Genomic DNA, 21,476 nt, shown 5'->3' on the forward strand with positions numbered 1-21,476 from the left:
AATCTTAGACTTTACATTTCTTTGCCCTGATAAAGTCCTTGACTAAACTGGCAGGATGTTTTGGGTCATTGTCCTGATCCAATATGAAGTGCTTTCTAATGAGTTTGGTGGCATTTTCTTGAATATTGGTAGCCAAGGCGATTTTGTACCTTTTCATAATTCATTCTGCTACTGCCATCATACATTAAGTCATCATTAAAATGAAGAGATCCTGTTCTAGAGACTGCCATGCTTGCCCATGCCATGACACCACCTTCACCAAGCTTCACAGATAAGGTTGTATGCTTAGGATCATTTGTAATTCACTTTTTTCTCAACACTTTTGCTTTCCAATCACTTAGATAAAACTCTTCTGTTCCAAAGCTCTACTGACTCACATTTGTGAAGAACCTTGCATTTCTATTTTTGGTGCTGATCAGAGGCTTGCATCTTGTGCATCTGTGTAGCTTCTGTAATTATGTGTCAAATTCTCCTGTGGACTGTAGATTGACAGAGCATTACCCCAGCTTTCTGGAGGTTGTTGGTGATTTTACAGACATGTATTTTAGGGTTCATTTTCACAGCTTTTATGATTTCTCCATAATCAACTACTCTTGTTTTTCTCAGCCGGTCAGGTTGTCGTTGGTTGCTGATGTCACCGGTAGTTTTCAAACTCTTGATTTCTCCATGCCCTTTGTGTTTCTCTCTACCTCTTTTAGCATCCAAATTGCTTACTTTTCTTTCAGAGTCGGCTTCCTCGTCTTCATTCTGGTTTGTGTGTGTCTCATCATAGAATGCAATACTTAGAATGCAGAAGCAATGGATATAACTGATAAGAAACATTGCCTGCTTTTAATATCTGAAAAATTAATGCAACAGGACACAGCTGAACACTTAGAAAGACCTGTGAGGCAACTGTTCCAATACTTATGCTCACATCAGGCAAGGAGATTAAACTCTAAAAGTGCTGATCTTCTTAGCTGGTAAAACATATTTGTGTTGAATCAAATGTGAAATTCTGTAGTTTTGTCTCATATTCAACTTTAAATCATATTTACAGATTCATTGACTGCACACCAAACAGAACAATTTTGTCTTTACTGTTCCAATTCTTATGGAGGACACTGTACGTTATTCTAGGCAGGATAACCACTTGTGTTTATAAGGCAGTCTATCACAGTTATCAGCTGATGCAATATTTTCAAAATGGACAAATATCAGCCATTAGGTTCTTTGGGGAAAACTTGATGAAATACTCGACACCTTCAGTTACACAAATAATGTCTTTTATAATTGTACAAATTTTTCGTTCTTTGTGTCTCTTGCTCTCCTACCTGACCCCACAGCAATTCTCCAACTCCCACGAAGAGGCACCACAGCCATTGCTCCAAATTGAGAGGGGAACAGCTGAAGGGCTTGCCCCCAAACTGCACAATCACAATCTGCACACAGATCAACAGCAAACAAACAAACATTCAACACCAGCTATCTTAACACAGGCTGCCAGTACATCAGTTTCCCTCTCATTTCATCTTTCCTACAACCCCATGGACAGGCCCAGATAGAATTCTGATTTCAAAAATAGTCTGTATAAATGTCTTGATTGGATTTATAGATATATAGTAGTTGACCCAAAAATGTAAATTGTGTCATCATTTACTCACACTTAAGTAATTTCAAACCTGTCTGCGTTTTTGCCTGCATTTTTTCCATGCATTTTTTTCAGTGGAACATAAAAGATGATATTTTGAAGAATATAAATAGATAACACAAACAGTAGCTCTGACCTGCACTCCAAATGTTCCCAGAACAATGCTGCAGAAGATAGGGTTCCCAAAGATGCCGTCGAAAACATTCCTTTCACCGTGAATCTTGCGAGCGTTGATCTCGTTGAAGAGCTGCATCAGGACAAAGGTGTTGAAGATGATGGTGTAGTGTTCAGATGGGGGGGAGTGTAAGGGGGCGTTACGGCCGCTGTCGATGTTGAAGATTTTCTCTCCTTGATAGGATGAAAGATATGAAGGCATGCAAAATTAAAACCTTTACCGTTCTTAAAACCTTGACAGGTGCACTCAGTAAGCACCCATTGTTTCACCTTTAGCCTAGTCACTTCTGCTAGCATGCTGTCATTCTCACAGCTTCTGCTAAATGAATATGTAAATATATGTAACATATTTGAGACTATGATGTTATAATTCTGAGCTGTAAGCTGCTACACTTTCACTTTATTACTGTATTATTCATCATCAATAAATAATGCAAAACAACATATTGATTCTTGAATGCTCTGTCCCACCAACAAACAACAGGGTGAAGATGATGATGAGCTGATAAACTCCATGACCCAGGATGTTCTTCATCATTGTGAGTGAGATGAGGGGGTTGTTACGGCCATAGGGTTTCCTAAGCAGCAGAGCTTCGGTGGGTGGCTCAGTTGCAAGAGCCAAAGAGGCAAATGTGTCCATGATCAGATTAACCCACAACATCTGTACTGCTTTCAGTGGAGAGTCCTACACACAAAAACACAGAGATTACTGATGAAGGTAGTGAAGTTGTAAGTGCATCCCGCAACCTGGAATTTTGAGGGAAAATTAAACAATATTTTTGGGGGGTAATCAACACTATACCACAAATGCTGTCAAATTGAGCTCAACAGTCAGTGTTGTTATTGTTAACTAAAACTAAAAATATATCAAATAATTTTTGGGTTATTGAAATCGCCTCGTCTGTCCTACCCCCAGGTTCTCGCAGGTCCCCGTGAGCGGTCCCCCCCGGAGGGAGGGTGGGAGGTGGGGGAGAGTAGAGCGCAGTCTCGTGGGTACCCCCCGGCCTGCGAGGGGCGATGGGGGTATGTGGCGAGTGGGGCGGGGCCGAGGGACGTGGGAACAAGGAGGGAGGCCGGCAATGATTGGGCAAATCAGTGGCACCTGCGGCCCACCGCCGGTCTCGAGTCCCACGTAGGAGATGGAAGGATATAAAACTGGAGCGACGACAGTGAAGGAGGAGAGAGGACCAGGCCTGGGCATTAGTTGTGTTTTGATTTTTATTTGAGCGCACCAGTCGTCCGTGAGGGGCTGGTGCGCTGTTTTGTGTTTATTTTTGTAATTAAAGTGATATTTGATTGTCCGCCGGTTCCCGCCTCCTTCTTCCGGATGAATATGAAGGTTTTTATCATTACAGTATTAATCTGGAATTACGAACTTGCTGAAATATCACTGCTGAAATCTTATAAGCCAGAACTTATTAGAGTGGGTGTTTCCCCAGAGACAAAGGAACTTTTTCCCGCTTGAGATCGCGGACGTTCATTGGTTGTTCACGCGAACAGAGGCGTGAACCAGTCGAGCTATAAGGACTGACCCAGGAAGTTCCTCCCTCTCTCTTGGTTCTTCTCCTCTCTTACGCTCTTCTCGTCTCCTCTGGTCCCTCTGCACGGCCTTGGTTCGCTCTCCTATCGCTGTCCCTCTCCGCACGGCGGCTGAGAGAACAGCTCTTACTCATGGCTCCTTCGGGAGCTTTCATCTCCGTTGTTTTCGTTTCTTTTCCTTACTAAGTTTATTCACCTATTCGCCTCTCCACACGAGGAAGATGGATTCTGTTTGTCTATTACCTTTTCAAGGTGATTTGATTCGTTGTTGTCTTTCAAGGGTTACTGTCTGTGAGTTTGCATAACTGAGCGCGTGATTCTGTGATCACTCCTATTCTCTCATTCATCCTCTCTCACTCATTCTCCCTCTCTCTTTCTCTCTCTCTCTCTCTCCCTCTCTCCCTCATTTGGATTCTGTTATGTCTTGTACAAAGTTTACTGTCTATATTGTCGTACGCGTATTTACCCTGTGTGATTTGTAGTTTGATGTATTATTAGTTCAATTATTAAAAACCAATATATATTCATGATTGCCTCTGACTGAAACGCTCACTTCACGAGTCAATGAAATGTCTGATCTTTAGCTACGAGCTCTTTACTTTTTAGTAACCTAAATTTCATAATGATAGGATAATGTTTTCATGGCCAGAGAATATTTTTCCTTGAATTATAAGAAGTGATAACTTTATTGAAAATTGATAAGTTAATCTTACGGCCGTTTGCTGGACAAACCACTGTTTGATTTGCGGTAATTTACAGTAAGAGATATCACTATAATTGATATGAAGAATGGAATATTGACATATTAATGAGTAAATTACAGTGCCTTGTAATGAGTTATTGATATATGCAATTGAGCTATTTTTCATCTTCAATACTTTTAATGTAACTGTCATATGAGATATATATATTAATCATATTCCTAATTATTATTCAAATTCCCTATATATCATTTGAGTTAATTATGTACAACCCAGTGCGGCTACATAAAATTACAATGAAAAATAAAAAACAAATCTCAAAATATTAATAAATGGTATAATAGCATATAAATAATACAAAAATTACAGTGGAACACACTCAGTGTACTACCTGTGTAATGCAGGCCCCGGTGAAAGCAACGATGACGGCCACTACATTGACAGTAAGCTGAAACTGCAGGAACTTGGAGATGCTGTCATACACATTTCTCCCCCACATGACAGCCTTCACAATGCTGGAGAAGTTATCATCGGTCAGGATGATGTCAGAGGCTTCTTTAGCTACATCAGTGCCTGCTATACCCTAGAGACGGAAAGAGAGAAAGATAGAGAGATTTAGGTTATATATGCATCAAAGTCAGATTCAGTGGAGAAAAGTGGCTTTTTTCATACACCCTTGTTGGGTGAACATGATGTAAGTAGAGCTTCTAATAAATCACAATTCATCTCAATTACTCATCTCTTAACTACCTCTTGGATGGAAGGACGAATATATGAATAGATTAGTGGGAAGTGTTCATCAGATGTGCTTACCATCGCAAAGCCCACATCTGCCTTCTTGAGAGCTGGTCCATCATTGGTGCCATCACCAGTTACGGCCACCACCTGTCTCTGCTCCAGCACAGTGCTGTCAATGATGCCTACATAATGGCATCATCACCCATCAAACAATTACCAGCTAGCACATAACCTTGGTCAGTCACTGAATAACAATTTTGGACACTACATAATCACCAAACCATACCTGGTAGTGTACAGTAAGATTCTGTGTTTGAGAAGGAGTAGAAAGAGAATCTCACCTTTTACGAGAGTGTGTTTGTCCGTGGGGGAGGAACGTGCAAGGACTCTGAGCTTGGGCCAGATTTTATCAATCCTCTCCTGCTCAATCTATAACACACACACACATGCACGTACACAGAGTCCAGACATCCATGATTCAGTTTAGTCTGTATTGGTTTGGTGCCGAGATGTCTGAAATTCAATTTCCACAAACCTCTCCTTTCTCATTCCTGATTCTTCGGTTGAATTCTTTACCCTCAATGCACAGAAAGTCATCCCCAGGCTGAATGATGCCACATTTGACAGCAATAGCTCGTGCTGTGTTAATGTTGTCGCCGGTGACCATGCGCACAGTGATGCCTGCCCTCTGACACTTGCGAATGGCTTCAGGAACCTGTGGAGGGAGCAGAGAAATGCTTGAAAAGAGAAAACGCATTCCAAGTACACAGGATATATGTTCTCACTTCATACTGTACCTCAGGTCGAACGGGATCCTCAATCCCGACGACAGAAATGCAAGTCAGATCGGTGACAATTTCAGCTTCATTATCCCAGTCAGGCTCGGGGTCGCAGGGAAGATTACGATAAGCGATGCAGATGGTTCGCAGGCCTTCACACGCCATTGGCTCGATCACTTTCTTCACCATCTCATCTCGGTCGCGCGGCTTGAAGTTACGTGCTTCACCATTGGCACCAAGTATCGAGGAACACCTGAGATAGAAAAAGAGAAAGCAAGAAGGACAAAAAGAGGTGTTTAATGACAGCCAACAAAAGAAACAAAACATCTGAAGTTACGGTTATAATTCAAAGATATTGTTGTGTTTTACTAACTTTTTCAGAAGGATCTCAGAAGCTCCTTTGCTGTAGAGCCGGAAACTTCCATCTGGCATCTGTACCACAGTGCTCATGGACTTGCGTACAGAGTTGAAAGTGTAGACTTTGTAAAGCTTCTCCTCGGGGATCTGCTCTCTCACAGGGGCATAGTCTCTCTTCAAGTCCAGCAGAAAGCCCAGCAGACCACACTCTGTCTTATTACCAACCTGCTTGGGCAGACCACCTTCCATATCCGGGGGCTGAAAGAGAATTGAAATGAAGCAAGGGACACAGAGAAGAGAAAATGAAAAAAAAAATGGAAAAAAAAAAAATGGATGAACACGTTTCTATTTGTATTTACAAGCCAGTATAACAGTAGCTTCCCTCCAGTAAAAAAAAAAAACACAACAACAACATCTTACCTGACTAAGTTGGCATGCTGGTCTCCCAGCCTTAACTGAATTGTTTTTTTGTTGTTGTAATTTTAACAGTAAAATACAGTAAAATGCTGCTAAATTCTTTGGTATCTCTGTTACTTGGTTAACGGCAAGTTCCCTTACTATATATGGTGAATATCTTTAAAAGGGGACATTTTAAGTAATTTTACAATAATATATTGTTAAATGTATATACTTGGTTATCAGTATATTATACAGGTACAAAACAGAATAGTAGGATGTTCTATTAATAATATATCATTTAATGGAATATACTTTTCTTTTTACATTAAATTAAAGTTAATTCTGTTCAGAATAAAATTCTGGCAACCACTGCTGTATGCTTTCACTGTAAATTTGACAGATTACACACAGGTAACTTGCCTGGTTATACAGAAGTTTTGGGCACTTTTCAGCTAAAAACTAAATTGACCAGGCTGGGGGTCCGGCTACACTGTCTGAAGACCATTTTGGCCAGGGCTTAACCAGCTAACACTAGGCTGGATTAAAATATATATATATATATATTTATATATATTTTTTATTTTTTATTTTTTATTAATCATATCCAATCTCTCACCAAGATCTTGGAGGTATAGGCGCAGTTGATAGATATGGCATTGACAATCATCTCCAGGGTGTTAGGGTTGATCTGGCTGGGGTCCGGGATCTCACGGAAGTGCTGGTCATTGATGTAGGACTGCACTACAGTCATGCGGTTGGTGGTGAGGGTGCCGGTCTTGTCAGAGCAGATGGCAGTGGCATTGCCCATTGTCTCACAGGCATCCAAGTGACGCACTAGGTTATTGTCCTTCATCATTTTCTGAATTAACAGCAACAGAAGATTTGGGTGGTGAAAAAACAGTGTTGACAAAAGCAAAACATGCTAAATATATTAAATGAAAAAACATCCAGAGAAAAATGTTTATTTTGTTAAAATTTGGTTATGTAATCTGTTAGCTCTACAATTCATTTCATTAGCTGTTTACACACACACACACACACACACACACACACACACACACACACACACACACACACACACACACACACACACACACACACACACACACACACACACACACACACACACACACACACACACACACACACAGTGCACCTGTTCTCTCTCACCTTTACTGAATAGGCCAGGGAGATGGTAACAGCAAGGGGTAGACCCTCAGGGACAGCTACCACCAGCACAGTCACACCGATGATAAAAAATTTGACAAAATACTGTACGTAGATAGGCGTGCACTGAGGCAACCAGCTCCGCCCCTCCACCACAAACGTCTCGATCACAAAGTACAGCACCAGGATGATAACTGTAATGGCTGACATCACAAGACCTACAAACAAAACAGCATAATAAATAATCTTTATGATACTTGCAGAATGATCTAAAATAAATCTATTGTCTAAAAATAACAAATAAACTAACGGATTACTTATCAAAATTACATTATAATATATAATAAAATACTAATTATTTAAATTATTTATTATGCAAAAATAAAAATAATGGAATATTTGAATAATGAGTGTGTAAATTGAAAATGTGTTAAATCCCATGAAAAATAACAACGCAACACAATTAGCTGCTACTTCCTCTCATTTAACAGTGACAAAATGTAGCATGTAGCAACATGTAACATATTACTTTCCATAAAGTAACACAATTAATCACTTACACTCCATTACTGGCACAAGTACAAGCATTTAACATGTTACTTCCCATAAAAAGTAACAATTATATGACAAAATGAACACTATGTGTTACATTTCATAAAAGATAACACAAATAGCAAGGGCTTCCTTTCAGTAAACAGTGAAAAATGTAGCACAAAATTGATCATGTAAACTTTTAACACTTTCCATAAAAAGTAACAACATAATACAATTAATCAGCACTTCCACTCAATTAATTGAGAGAAAATATAACAAAAGTAACACAATGGGCCCTATTTTAACGATGTAAATGTAAAGTTTAAATCGCACGGCGCAGGTGCACTCAGGGCGTGTCCAAATCCACTCTTGCTATTTTAACGACTGAAAAACGGTCCGTTTTTGGAATGGGTTGTCCCTATTCTCTTAATGAGTAATGGGTGTAACATTCAATACACCAATCACAGTTTCATCTCCCATTCCCTTTAAGAGCGAGATGCGCTCGTGCCGTGGCGGATCTCTATTTACATGGCGGAATTTGTTGGCGGAAAAGCTGAACGCTTCTCAAGCGAAGAAACCGATCTGCTCGTTCGCAAAGTTAAATTGCGCGAGCAGATCATCTACGGGACAGGCAGGAATCCACAAAAGCTCTTCGCGATGAGTCAGTTAATATACAGTATATGTGTGTGTATTGGCATGATTGTTCAATTAATTAGCCAATTTCATTTGTCATTATAAGTAGTAATAGCCTGAATTGCAAATAGGTAGCCTAATTGTAATACATGCAATGACTATCCATCATTACATTTTTATATTTATGTAGCCTACACAATAATATTCTTTTACACTGTAATCCTTTTGTTTTTAATATTTGGCATGTTTGTGTGATGCGCATCCCTGTGTGTAATAAGCAAAGTCAAAACGCACTGTGGACCCACCCAGAGGCGCATTTTCTACCAAAGCGCTCTTTAAATAACAAAAAAAATATTGCGCCATTGACTGTAGACCAGGTTTGAGTTGGTCTATGGTGCAGTCTATTTTCAGCTCCTTAAAATAGCAATGCACCAGCAATGCGCCTGAACACACCTCTTTTTTAGACCAGCACGCCCATGGGTGCACAAATTGGCGCAAATGCATTTGCTAATTAAACGACGTGGCGCTGGACGGGAAAATGCGAATGGCGCCGGACTGAAACTAGCAAACACTTTTGCGCTGCGCCTTGCGTCGCATTGCGCCGGGTGTATGATAGGGCCCTATGGAGTCAATTTAACGGCGTATATGTACGCAAAAGATTTACGTTTTGCAGAAGAAAATAAAGTTTTGCAAATGAAAATTAAAGTATTGAGGAAAATAAATTTGCTTTTTGCAAACAAAAATTAAGAATTGCAAAACATAAATGAAACGGCGTGAAAGCAATGATTTTGCAATATATATTTTCCATGGTCATATCTATTAATTTATCTGCAACGCTGCTTTTATTTTGCGTGTCCCAGTCTAGTTTGAGCTTGCGATACCATTTCCCTTTGCGCTTCACTTTTCTGCACGTCTCTCTTTGTGGCACTGTTTTGACATGGGGTGGAGCCAAGGGACGGGGGCGTGTTCAACATGCCTCCCTGGAAGTGACGTCATTGGCCCGAGACGCAGCTCACTGATCCAGGTCCTGTCATGATGAGCAGAGACTTTTGAGTGGATCGTTTCTTTTTATTCAATAGCATTAAAACATTAATTTTTTCATTTTATTAACTTTATTAAAAAATCTATTTGTGTATTAGCAGCGTTGGCTCTAGTTAAAGAAGTTGTTAACAGGAACATCTGCTGTTTCTCTCGATGTGTACACTTTTATAGCATTAAAATGTGTATTGTTTCATTTGGTTAACTGCAAGTGTTTGTTCAAAATCTCTTAACCACTTGAGCTGTTATTTTGATTTTTTGAGAATTAGGCATATGCAATATTGGACCCACCGGTGGTCCCCAGAGATGATGTGGTTAACTTGTTGGAGGATGGCAGCACACAGAAGCGTTATCGACACGACATTATCACGTTCCCAACATTTAATATCGTGGCCACGACAAAACTAAACCAAAAAGACTCAAAGACTCGACAGTCATTTATTAATTTATGCCAGTAGTTATGTAAATGAAAAATGAATTCGCGATCGATATGAAATTTGAGTCGTAGACCTCTTCAATGATGTAAGTTATAGTTTATGAAATGAATTGCATTATATATTTATATATATTTACAATAAAACTAGCAGTAACTCTGAACTAATGTAAACAAAGAACGCGTCTGTGCGCTGGCATCCTCCCACAAGTTAAGAGATTTTAAACAAACACTTGCAGTTAACCAAATGATACATTTTAATGCTATAAAAGTGTGCAAATCGAGAGAAATATACAGCAGATGTTTGTGTTAACAACTTCTTTAACTAGAACCAACACTGTTAATGCACATATACATTTGTTAATAAAGTAAATAAAACAAAAACATGAATGTTTTAATGCTATTGAATAAAAAGAAACGATCCACTCGAAAGTCTCTGCTCATCATGACAGGACCTGGATCAGTGAGCTGCGTCTCGGGCCGATGACGTCACTTCCAGGGAAGCATGTTGTACACGCCCCCGTCCCTTGGCCCCGCTCCCATGTCAAAACAGTGCCCCAAAGAGAGACGTGCAGAAAAATGAAGTGCAAAGGGAAAACGGTATCGCAAGCTCAAACTAGATTGACACACAAAATAAAAGCAGCGTTGCAGATAAATTAATAGATATGACCATGGAAAATATGCATTGCAAAATTATTGCTTTCGCGCTGTTTCATTTATGTTTTGCAATTCTTTATTTTTGTTTGCAAAAAGCAAATTTATTTTCCTCAATAATTTTAATGTTCGTTTGCAAAACTTTATTTTCTTTTGCAAAACTTTATTTTTTTGCGTATATATACGGCGTTAAATTGAATCCATAGGGCCCAATTAATTCCATAAAAAGTAACAATGTTACAAAATTAGCAAGTGCTTCCTTTCAGTTAACAAAAGAAAAATAACATGTTACTTTCCATAAAAAAAACTTTGCTTTGTTACTTTTTAAAGAAGTAATAGAATATTGTCACACCTTACTTTTAAAAGTAACATTCTTCAACACTGAATATAACTTTGTTTGAGGATAAAAAATTAAAGACAATAGGATAAGCAGAGTGTAAGCGTGTCAGAGTGAGGTGATTTATCTCTCCTTATGACATCACCTCGTAATTGGCCACATGAAGTCCCACGCACCTGCTTTGCCAATCTGTACAGCCAGTTTGGTGAGTTTGCCCTGCAGTACAGACTTCTCCTTCTTGGGCACATTGGATTTTTTCTTCTCTCTCTCCTCCACTTCACCACCCTCCGCACTCTTCAGAGGCTGCATCTCCATGGCAACGGCTCCATCTTGCTTTTTGGCTGGTGGGCGGGACATGAGTTAGCGTCACTACATATGGACTACAACTCAGAGGCATCGTGAGAGTCCTCCGGCAAGGACGAGACTCATTCAAAGCTCTGAATACCTGCATACCACACATCGAATATTTACGCTCAAAGTGGCATACACACATACACTGGACACACAACGAAGCAAAGCAAGACAAGTGTGGACACACACAGCATAAACACTGACATCGGTTAGAGTTGGCCCACAACAAGTTCTCAAGTTCTACAGAGCTGGCACTATTCAGCATGTGTTTGGGTGCTTTTCCTCGACACCGGAAACAATGAACTACGGGTACAATGTACTAAGGAAGCAGTCGTCATGTATGCCGCTGAGCAACCATGTGTGATGTTACACTAAGAGTGCGTTTCTGCCTCTTTATGTATGTGGCTGTGTGCATACATGGTATAAGTGCATATATTTCCCATTGCTATCCTCATATAGCAACAACGTAGCTGAAGAGTCCAAAGAAATTTTCTACAACAAGAAAACATTTAACCCCTCATTTTCTCCATTCATCTACTCTACTGCCCCTGTGGTACCTTTATTCTGATTGGTCTCCACAGCTGCCTCTGGTTGCTTGCCTGTGAGAGAGAAAGACAGAGAGAGAGAGAGAGAGAGAGAGAGACAGAGGGGGAACAAGGGAATAAAAAGTGACAGACAGAGACAGAATGAGAGACAGGGCACACAGTGTTCTCTGGGGGGGGGAAATGAGAGTGCACAGAACTATGGAAACAGACACACAAATGCAAACATATAGCACACACATTGAGCTGGGCTTTTAAACTATCACATTTTAAACCTGTGAATGCACTCCACCACAATTCTGGGCTAATCCAACTCTATTTAGTGCTGATTGCAGTCATTTCATCTGTGCTGAAGGTGTTCTGTAACTCCTGTGGACTCAGAACAACAGGGCTGTGGATTACGTACCATTGGTGATGCCACTTGGTTTGGCCATAGTTGTTAGTGAGTAACTACTGTCCACTGATTGGATAGCGAAACAAAGGGATATTGCAGGTGTGGAGGAGGGGGATCATGGGAAATTTTGTAGGATTGGGTGGTGGTAGAGGTAAGAAAAAAGAGAAATTAACGATGATCATATATATGGTACTGAGGAAAACTGAAAAAAGCCACAACTGCATATACGTAGGTTATTAATATGAAATTACAGAGTATTGGTGTACTTCATCAGTGTCCTACAATGTGACGTTCCTGCATGACGATTCTGCTTCATGTAAAAGATTGTTTTCTAATTACTGTTGAACAGTTATTTTGCCAGTCTACTATTTAGTTAAATTAGTAAATTAATAATCTAGTTAATTTAGCATGATTAATTATCAGCAAAGATTCAAACGCTACAGAATGGAAAATAACAGAGGGATCTCGTGTTTTTTTTAAACTACATTTTACTTATAATGTCTTAAAATGCAGCACTCATGGTGCGTGAAAAACTGTGAAACAGAGCAACGGCCAAAGACATAAATCAATAAAAATAGATAAATAAATATAAATACTACAGAAGGAATAAAAGCACATGTCTAGTGTGAATCTACTTTATGAAGCAAACAATATATTGATCTACTCAATGAGTTACTCTGACTGTACATAATGTTTTTGAATTACCAGCATTTGGGTTATTATAGTTATTACAGTATTATAGTTATTATAGTTAACTAAAACTACAGCTGAAACTAATTAATTTAGCTAATTTGAACTAAAGCTTAAATAAAAACGAATAAAAACTATAAACACATATTTATAATTGATAGTCCTAATTGTTTTTATGGTCTCCTGTTAAATGAATCTCCACATACAGTAGAATATTTATATTTTAAAAACACACTTATTTGATCTGGTCTATTTTCCCATTCTTATTTCATTGTATTATTGTCTTGTTTATCTTTCATTCCTTTGGTTTTAAATACATATGTTTTATTATTTCTGTTCTATGCGTTTATGGTTTGATTTTAATGTTCAGCACTTTGGCCAGTCTTGTGGCTGTTTTTAAATAAATTAACTTGATATATATTTCAACTTCAAATCTTAAATAGTGAATTAAAAAGGTTTGCTGGCATTATTTGTCACGTGCAGTCTTATAAAAGTACAGACTAATCTACAATTATGGGTATCAGAAAAGATGCATAAATATTACAAAAGAAAAAAAGACAATTCAGTTGTGATTGTGAGGCAGTTCTAAGTCTGTTCGGTGGCTGATGACACATATAAAGCGATTCAGTGGGACAGTAACAGAACATGGCGCCACTTCATCCTTCATCCACCCACATCCAACCTTTGCTCTCTCTCCATCTCTCTGTATCTCTCTTTCGTTCCCTTTCTCTGAATAATTAATCGGCCTACTCCAATATAACTCATAATCCTTCTCTTTTCCCTTCTCTCCAGTCTCCTCTCTGTTGGCTGCAGGTTAAATTAGCCATGACATGGGCCATAAAGTTTGCAGCAGTGGAGCTCTGCTTGTCTCTCTTGCTCGTCTTACCATTCATAAATTTTCCTGCAGGCTCCGAGCCCACTGGTCCTCCATTCATATCCATCCCATCTCTCTTATGTAAGGATCTCCCACCCCCTCTCTCCATTCTCCACTGTCTGGTAGTGCTACTCATTCTTACTATATCCTACACCAGCCTCAACATTTTCTTCAGCCTCAGTATTACGGTGTGTTTTGGTTTGCACTTGATGCTCTTCCTTCGTACACCTACCTTTCTTCTCTTTCTTCTCCTCTTCCCCTTCACCAGCTCCCAGTAGTGTGAATATGATGCCACTCTGAGAGTTGACTCCAACTGCGGTCACCAGCATCCTGCCTGATCCCTCCATCACATGGGTACCTGAGAAAGAAAGATTGAGAGAGAGAGACAGACACAAAGTAGACATGAATGACTGATATTTTATTGTAGCATAAATGGAAAGACCTCCCAACAATTCTGCAAAGGTTGTCCTGACTAGACTCATAGAACTAGTGTAAATAAATACTTTCCTGTTGAACAATGTTGCTGATTTGTGACCTCCCAGTATGCTTTGCAGCATCAATAAATTATTGGTTACCCTTCTGTTTCAAAGATTGTCATTTCATATTAAGTCGGCATAAAACTACATGTAAGAGTAAAATCATAGCTTTTATATTTATGCCAGTAAATATATTTAGAATATCTAAGTTAATAAAAACATTTTATTTAAATAATTCTGGTTTCTTGTAAAATGACCTAGAGCTCAGTAATAAAGTTTTATGTAAAATTTTGTTTTTTTAAAAGCTCAAGTTCATTTTACAAGAAAGTGACACATTTCTATAATAATAACAACAATGTCTAAATTATAAATTATAAAATTATAAAACAATGAAATAAATGTACTTTTGTAAAACTTAATAATAATAATGGTTTAATTTAAAAGGTGTTTTTTTTCAAAAGCCACTTGACCAATTTCTATAATAATAATAATAATAATAATAATAATAATTTATATAGTGCTTTTCCAAAGCTTAAAGTTGCTTTACAAAAAAAAAAAAAAAAAAACTAAACACCCTACAATTTTCTCAAATTTTCTAAATAAGTAACATTTTACATTTATTGCACAAATTCAAACTGGCTAAACAAAGTAATGTAACCAAAGACAGTTATTAAGACATATTTCTGTGATTATTTTCACATTTTCTCAACAATTCCTTTTAGACATTGACTATTTATCTTCAAATACAGACAGCCTGGCCTGCTGCAGTTCATCATTAGCATTTGACTCCAGACCGCACACAACAACAGCCTCCATACATCAACTTCACAAACATTTCAATGGGATATTATTCAATAATATCATCAGTAGAGCAGGACAGCCTCATGATGAGAATGGAGTTATCATCCCAAGTGTCTAAGAATAGCAAGAAGGAAGAGAGAGGGCATGCACCAGTGCTCACAGCAGGAAACAGAGATTCTCAGATCTAATTATCAACATCTGGATGCCACTGCAGCATCTCAGTTATTCTGACACACAGAATGCGGACGCTCCAAGTGCTTTGTGCAGCTGACTGACAGCTGAAGGAGTGCAGCCGAGAGGAGAATACAAAACTACTTCAGACACTTTCAAGAAAGGCTGACCAGTCTCTTAAGAAGAGGCATCAACCTTTAACAACCATTTTACTTTAATACACAATGATTTTTTTTGCTACTACCATAAAGGCCTATTCACACTAAGAATGATACCTATACAGAAAATTATAGCCATAAAAATATTAGCATCCACACCTACAGACAATAATGTTCTGTTTATTATAAATGCTGTGGTTAATTGTATACTGCCTGCCACAAATGCTCAAGCTCTTTAAAGTCAGTGGATTCTGATTGACTGTCAATGTTTTTATTGTCCATGATCCCCAATGATAAAAGTCCACCAAGTGGTTTTTCTGTATTCTCTTTAAATGTTTTCCCCTTTCTCAAATCGAGCCTTCGGACCGTGTGACGTCACACGGTCGGAGGCCCCTCCCATGATTGTTTGATTGACAGCAGCGTTTCAGCACAGACTGGACTTGTGTCTTACCTCAGACCCGCCCTGAGTGAGCCATCATAAGTCCGAGATGCAGACGAGCATGACTCCTAAGTGATTGAGGTGTTTTGTTGTTGGATGTAATAATGAACATAGCAGAAGTCATTTACACTCGACATCTGAGCGACTGAAATCGCAGAGGATTAACTTACATTTGGATAAATTGAAGAAATGCGCCCTTGATCTACTTAAAGTCCGCATGAACCGGAAGTTGCAAACGACTTTTCTCCAGTGTTGTGACGTATTTCCGAGAGAAACGGAATACTAACACTAACATTGAGAAATTTTAAACAAACTATGTTACAGACTTTTCATTAAGACTCTAAAGAATCATATCAACTTGTGGAAAATGGGCATTATATGACCCCTTTAACACTTACCACAATGGCCAATTTCAAATTTTTTTTTTGAAGCCACCATTATATTTGACCCTGGACCACAAAACCTTAAGGCTTAAGTCGCTGGGGTGTATTATTAGCAATAGCCAAAAAAATAAAAAAAATAAAATAAAAAACCTTGTATGGGTAAAAATTATTTATTATTCTTTTTTGCCAAAAATCATTAGGATTCATTAGTAAAGATTATGTTCCATGAAGATATTTTTATATTTTAACTTTTCTACCGTAAATATTTAAAAACTTACTTTTTGATTAGTAATATGCATAACTAAGAATTCATTTGGACAACTTCAAAGGCGATTTTCTCAGTATTTTGATTTTTTTACACCTCCCTTACACCTATTTTCAAATAGTTGTATCTTTATTTAGCTTTCAGATGATGTATAAATCTCAATTTCAAAAAATTGACACTTAAGGTCCAGGGTCACCATATATGGTTTAGCAACATCTACAGTATGATCCACATATGTACACATGCTTACCAGAGAGAAGCATGGGGTCCTTGTCGACCGACTTCCGCACATGGTCTGATTCACCAGTTAAAGCGCTCTCGTCGATTTTCAGGTCATTTCCCTGAACCAGGACCCCATCAGCAGGTAGGAGGTCACCTGAGAGAGGAAACAAAAGTTGGACAAATAAATATCACGTGATCAGTAGAGCATCCTTAATATCCCAGAAAGCATGTTATATTGCACAGGGTACGTTATGAACAAATGAGTTTCCATTGTGATTTGTGGAAATTAACACTATGAACATTACTTTAAAAATACCCCAGAGTTAATCCACACATTCCTCATATTAGATGGGTTAAACCTAATCTCAGCATTTATTCCATTCATCGAGCTCAGCAAAACAGGAAACTGACCGTATTTGACCTGGGCCATGTCCCCAACCACCATCTCGGCAACAGGGATCTGTATGACGTTTCCATTGCGCACCACAGCAAATCGCTGCTCCAGCTCGATGCGGCTTTGCAGTCCCCGGAACTGTTTCTCTTTACTCCAGTCGTTGAAAGCCGTCACCAGCACCACGCAAATGACAGAGAGAAGGATGGCTGCACCTTCGATCCATCCTGCCTCTGCCTCCCCCTCATCTTCAGCTCCTCCTGACCCATTTCCACAACCTGCAGAGGTTAGAAGTTCATTATTACATGAGCGTCTGGAATACTTGATTCTTATTGAAGCAGATTGGAAGCAGATGCTTTCCAGATGAAGCGCTCTTTAAAAGACATCTTGGAGACGTATGTGTGCTATCCTTGGACCCAATAGCTATCATTAGGCACACTTTTTGTTGCCTGATTACAAATTATAGAACATCGTTTTATATGTATCTATTCTTAAACATCGAAATATGCAAAAATATCACTTGAAAGAAAAACAAACTGGTAAAAGACAGAAATACTGGACAGAAAGGCCTTAAAATAGAAGACTTTTTATATTGTAGCTAAATATGTTATGCTAACTAATTTATAGAAAAACTGACTTGGGCTGCAGATTAATATTAATATATGAATTAATGTTGTAATACTGTTGCAGTCTTTATACTGCTGGTAGATACAAGTAGAGAAAAAAATATATATTAAAATCAGTATTTAAGATTAGCAAATAGCCATGCAATTTACATTACATTTACATTTACATTTATTCATTTAGCAGATGCTTTTATCCAAAGCGACTTACAGATGAGGACGGTGGAAGCAATCAAAAACAACAAAAAGAGCAATGATATATAAGTGCTATAACAAGTCTCAGGTAGGGTAACACAGTACACATAGCATGGGATTTTAAATAATATAATATAAAGAAAACAGATAAAAAAAAAAAAAAAAGAATAGAGCAAGCTAGTGTTAGAGGTCTTTACACATACACATACACACACACATATACAATTGCATAATTAATAAAAAGAAAATAGAATACAAAAAGATTAGAAAGGTAGTTAGATTTTTTTTTTTAAGAATAGAATAGTGAGTGTTAAAGTTAGAGGGTCAAATAAAGATGGAAGAGATGTGTTTTAAGCCGATTCTTGAAGATGGCTAAGGACTCAGCTGTCCGGATAGAGTTGGGGAGGTCATTCCACCAGGAGGGAACATTTAATTTAAAAGTCCGTAAAAGTGACTTTGTGCTTCTTTGGGATGGCACAATCAAGCGACGTTCACTTCCAGAACGCAAGCTTCTAGAGGGCGCATGAGTCTGAAGTAACAAATTTAGGTAAATGGGTGCAAAGCCAGTGGTAGTTTTGTAGGCAAAAATCAATGCCTTGAATTTTATACGAGCAGCTACTGGAAGCCAGTGCAAATTGATAAACAGAAGTGTGACATGTATTCTTTTTGGCTCATTAAAAATTAATCTTGCTGCCGCGTTCTGAATTAATTGTAAAGGTTTGATAGAATTGGCTGGAAGACCTGCCAAGAGGGCATTGCAATAGTACAGCCTGGACAGAACAAGAGCTTGAACAAGGAGTTGTGCAGCATGTTCCAAAAGAAAGGGCTTGATCTTCTTGATGTTGAATCTAACATTGTTCGGGAGGCAGACACACTCTTGCAGTTTAAATCTAGATTAAAGACCCATCTCTTTACCCTGGCATACACATAACATACTAATATGCTTTTATTATCCAAATCCGTTAAAGGATTTTTAGGCTGCATTAATTAGGTAAACCGGAACCGGGAACACTTCCCATAACACCCTATGTACTTGCTACATAATTAGAAGAATGGCATCTACGCTAATATTTGTCTGTTTCTCTATTGTTCCGAGGTCACCGTAGCCACCAGATCCAGTCTGTGTCCAGATCAGAGGGTCACTGCAGTCACCCGGATCCAGTACGTATCCAGACCAGATGCTGGATCAGCACCTAGAAAGGACCTCTACATCCCTGAAAGACAGCGGAGACCAGGACAACTAGAGCCCCAGATACAGATCCCCTGTAAAGACATTGTCTCAGAGGACCACCAGGACAAGACCACAGCAAACAGATGATTCTTCTGCACAATCTGACTTTGCTGCAGCCTGGAATTGAACTACTGGTTTCGTCTGGTCAGAGGAGAACTGGCCCCCCAACTGAGCCTGGTTTCTCCCAAGGTTTTTTTCTCCATTCTGTCACCGATGGAGTTTCGGTTCCTTGCCGCTGTCGCCTCTGGCTTGCTTAGTTGGGCACTTCATGACACTTCATCTACAGCGATATCGTTGACTTGATTGCAAATAAATGCACAGACACTATTTAACTGAACAGAGATGACATAACTGAATCCAATGATGAACTGCCTTTAACTATCATTTTTGCATTATTGACACTGTTTTCCTAATGAATGTTGTTCAGTTGCTTTGACGCAATGTATTTTGTTTAAAGCGCTATATAAATAAAGGTGACTTTGACTTTGAATTAAGCAAATCTGCAGGATTGGACAGTTTTAGTAATTTGGTCTGAGAAAGTCAGCTGATCATCAATCATAACTCCAAGGCTTCTAGCTGTTTTTGAAGGAGTTATGGTTGATGTGCCTAACTTGATGGTGAAATTGTGATGAAACGATGGGTTTGCTGGAATCACAAGCAGTTCTGTCTTGGCAAGGTTGAGTTGAAGGTGATGGTCCATCATCCAGGAAGAAATGTCTGTTAGACAAGCTGAGATGTGAATAGCTACCATCGGATCATTAGGATGGAATGAGAGGTAGAGTTGAGTGTCATCAGCATAGCAGTGGTATGAAAAGCCATGTTTCTGAATGACAGAACCTATTGATGCCATGTAGACAGAGAGGAGAAGTGGTCCAAGAACTGAGCCCTGAGGCACCTCAGTAGTTAGATGTTGTGACTTGGCACATGAGAATTGACACACTGTTTTCCTAATGAATGTTGTTCAGTTGCTTTGACGCAATGTATTTTGTTTAAAGCACTATATAAATAAAGGTGACTTGACTTGACTTGGACACCTCACCTCTCCAAGATACTTTGAAGGACCTATCTGATAGGTAAGCCTCAAACCATTGAGGTGTGGTTCCTGAGATGCCTTTTGCCAGTAGGGTTGAAAGGAGGATCTGGTGGTTAACCTTGTCAAAAGCAGCGGACAGATCAAGTACTGAAGATTTGGATTCCGCTCTTGCCAGTCTTAGAGCTTCAACAACTGAGAGCAAGGCAGTCCCAGTTGAATGTCCACTTCTGAAACCAGATTGGTTGCTGTCAAGGAGGTTGTTGTGTGTTAGAAATGTAGAGACTTGGTTGAACACAGCTCGTTCAAGTGTTTTTGCAATGAAAGGAAGAAGGGAAAATTATTAGGATAGTGTGCAGTACAGCTGGCAATATAAAAAATCGACCCTTTCAGAAATCTGATCACCCTGCCATGGTTCATTTTGCAATAATGCTCTGCTGGTTGTACATTATGTCTTTCTTATGCAGAGTGACATATAGTTTATGCAGCACTCAATGTGGGATTGTATAAATCTATGAGAGTTCTTTGCCATGAAGCTATATATTTGACTGTTTATTTTTCCCGAGCACCCCTAAACTCATTTTGTCTTTCTCTGCGTTCCTACTTGACATCCTCTTTTCTCACTCCAATTTTTTCACCTTCATTCTCACCTTTTTCCTCCCACACTCCCTTGATTCAGTTCTCTCTCCCCTCCCACTCTCTATCCGTCATTCCCTCCTCCCGCGACCCACACCATCCCTTTAATTCCCTTCCTCTACATACCTCATCCCTTTAACATCCCTGTCTAGCTTCCCTCTCTCTCTCACCCTCGCTCTCGTGTCCGGGTGGCTGATAGAAGGACAGGCCGAGGGAGATGATGGCTGCAATCTCCAGGATGATGAGGGTGACGTCTTGTAATGCCTCCCACACCAGCTGAAGGAAGGTCTTGGGTTTTTTGGGGGGTATGAAGTTTTGTCCAAATGCCTGTCTGCGCTTCTCCAGATCTGTCGGGTTATCTGACAAACCTGAAAGGAAAAGAAGAGGAGTCAAACAGAGGTCATCACAATTTTTTAATGCGTGAGCACCCTCACCCCCAGGGCAATGAGTAGTATACACCATAAATGAACTTAGTGTGCTTTTCTCATTTC

General features: G+C 39.1%; 1 protein-coding gene across 5 annotated transcripts in view; it reads right to left on the reverse strand.

The window, feature by feature from the left end:
• The window catches only part of LOC132128858 (plasma membrane calcium-transporting ATPase 3), a 64,090-nt gene that overhangs the window by 22,062 nt on the left and 20,552 nt on the right, over positions 1-21,476 (reverse strand). For 3 of the 5 annotated variants that reach the window (XM_059540233.1, XM_059540237.1, XM_059540235.1), the window contains exons 3-19: positions 21,156-21,353; positions 17,291-17,548; positions 16,908-17,033; positions 14,197-14,322; positions 12,022-12,063; positions 11,290-11,454; positions 7,488-7,702; positions 6,934-7,176; positions 5,935-6,176; positions 5,580-5,814; positions 5,318-5,497; positions 5,124-5,211; positions 4,858-4,964; positions 4,436-4,627; positions 2,276-2,489; positions 1,767-1,978; positions 1,314-1,421 (exon numbers count right to left, since the gene is read on the reverse strand). In XM_059540233.1, coding sequence (XP_059396216.1) covers positions 1,314-1,421; positions 1,767-1,978; positions 2,276-2,489; positions 4,436-4,627; positions 4,858-4,964; positions 5,124-5,211; positions 5,318-5,497; positions 5,580-5,814; positions 5,935-6,176; positions 6,934-7,176; positions 7,488-7,702; positions 11,290-11,454; positions 12,022-12,063; positions 14,197-14,322; positions 16,908-17,033; positions 17,291-17,548; positions 21,156-21,353 — 2,951 coding nt within the window. The remainder of the gene's footprint in view (positions 1-1,313; positions 1,422-1,766; positions 1,979-2,275; positions 2,490-4,435; positions 4,628-4,857; positions 4,965-5,123; positions 5,212-5,317; positions 5,498-5,579; positions 5,815-5,934; positions 6,177-6,933; positions 7,177-7,487; positions 7,703-11,289; positions 11,455-12,021; positions 12,064-14,196; positions 14,323-16,907; positions 17,034-17,290; positions 17,549-21,155; positions 21,354-21,476) is intronic. The other 2 variants (XM_059540234.1, XM_059540236.1) reach the window with 1 other exon arrangement.

Source organism: Carassius carassius, chromosome 46 (genome assembly GCF_963082965.1).
Source record: "Carassius carassius chromosome 46, fCarCar2.1, whole genome shotgun sequence".
In the NCBI taxonomy this organism is placed as follows: domain Eukaryota; kingdom Metazoa; phylum Chordata; class Actinopteri; order Cypriniformes; family Cyprinidae; genus Carassius; species Carassius carassius.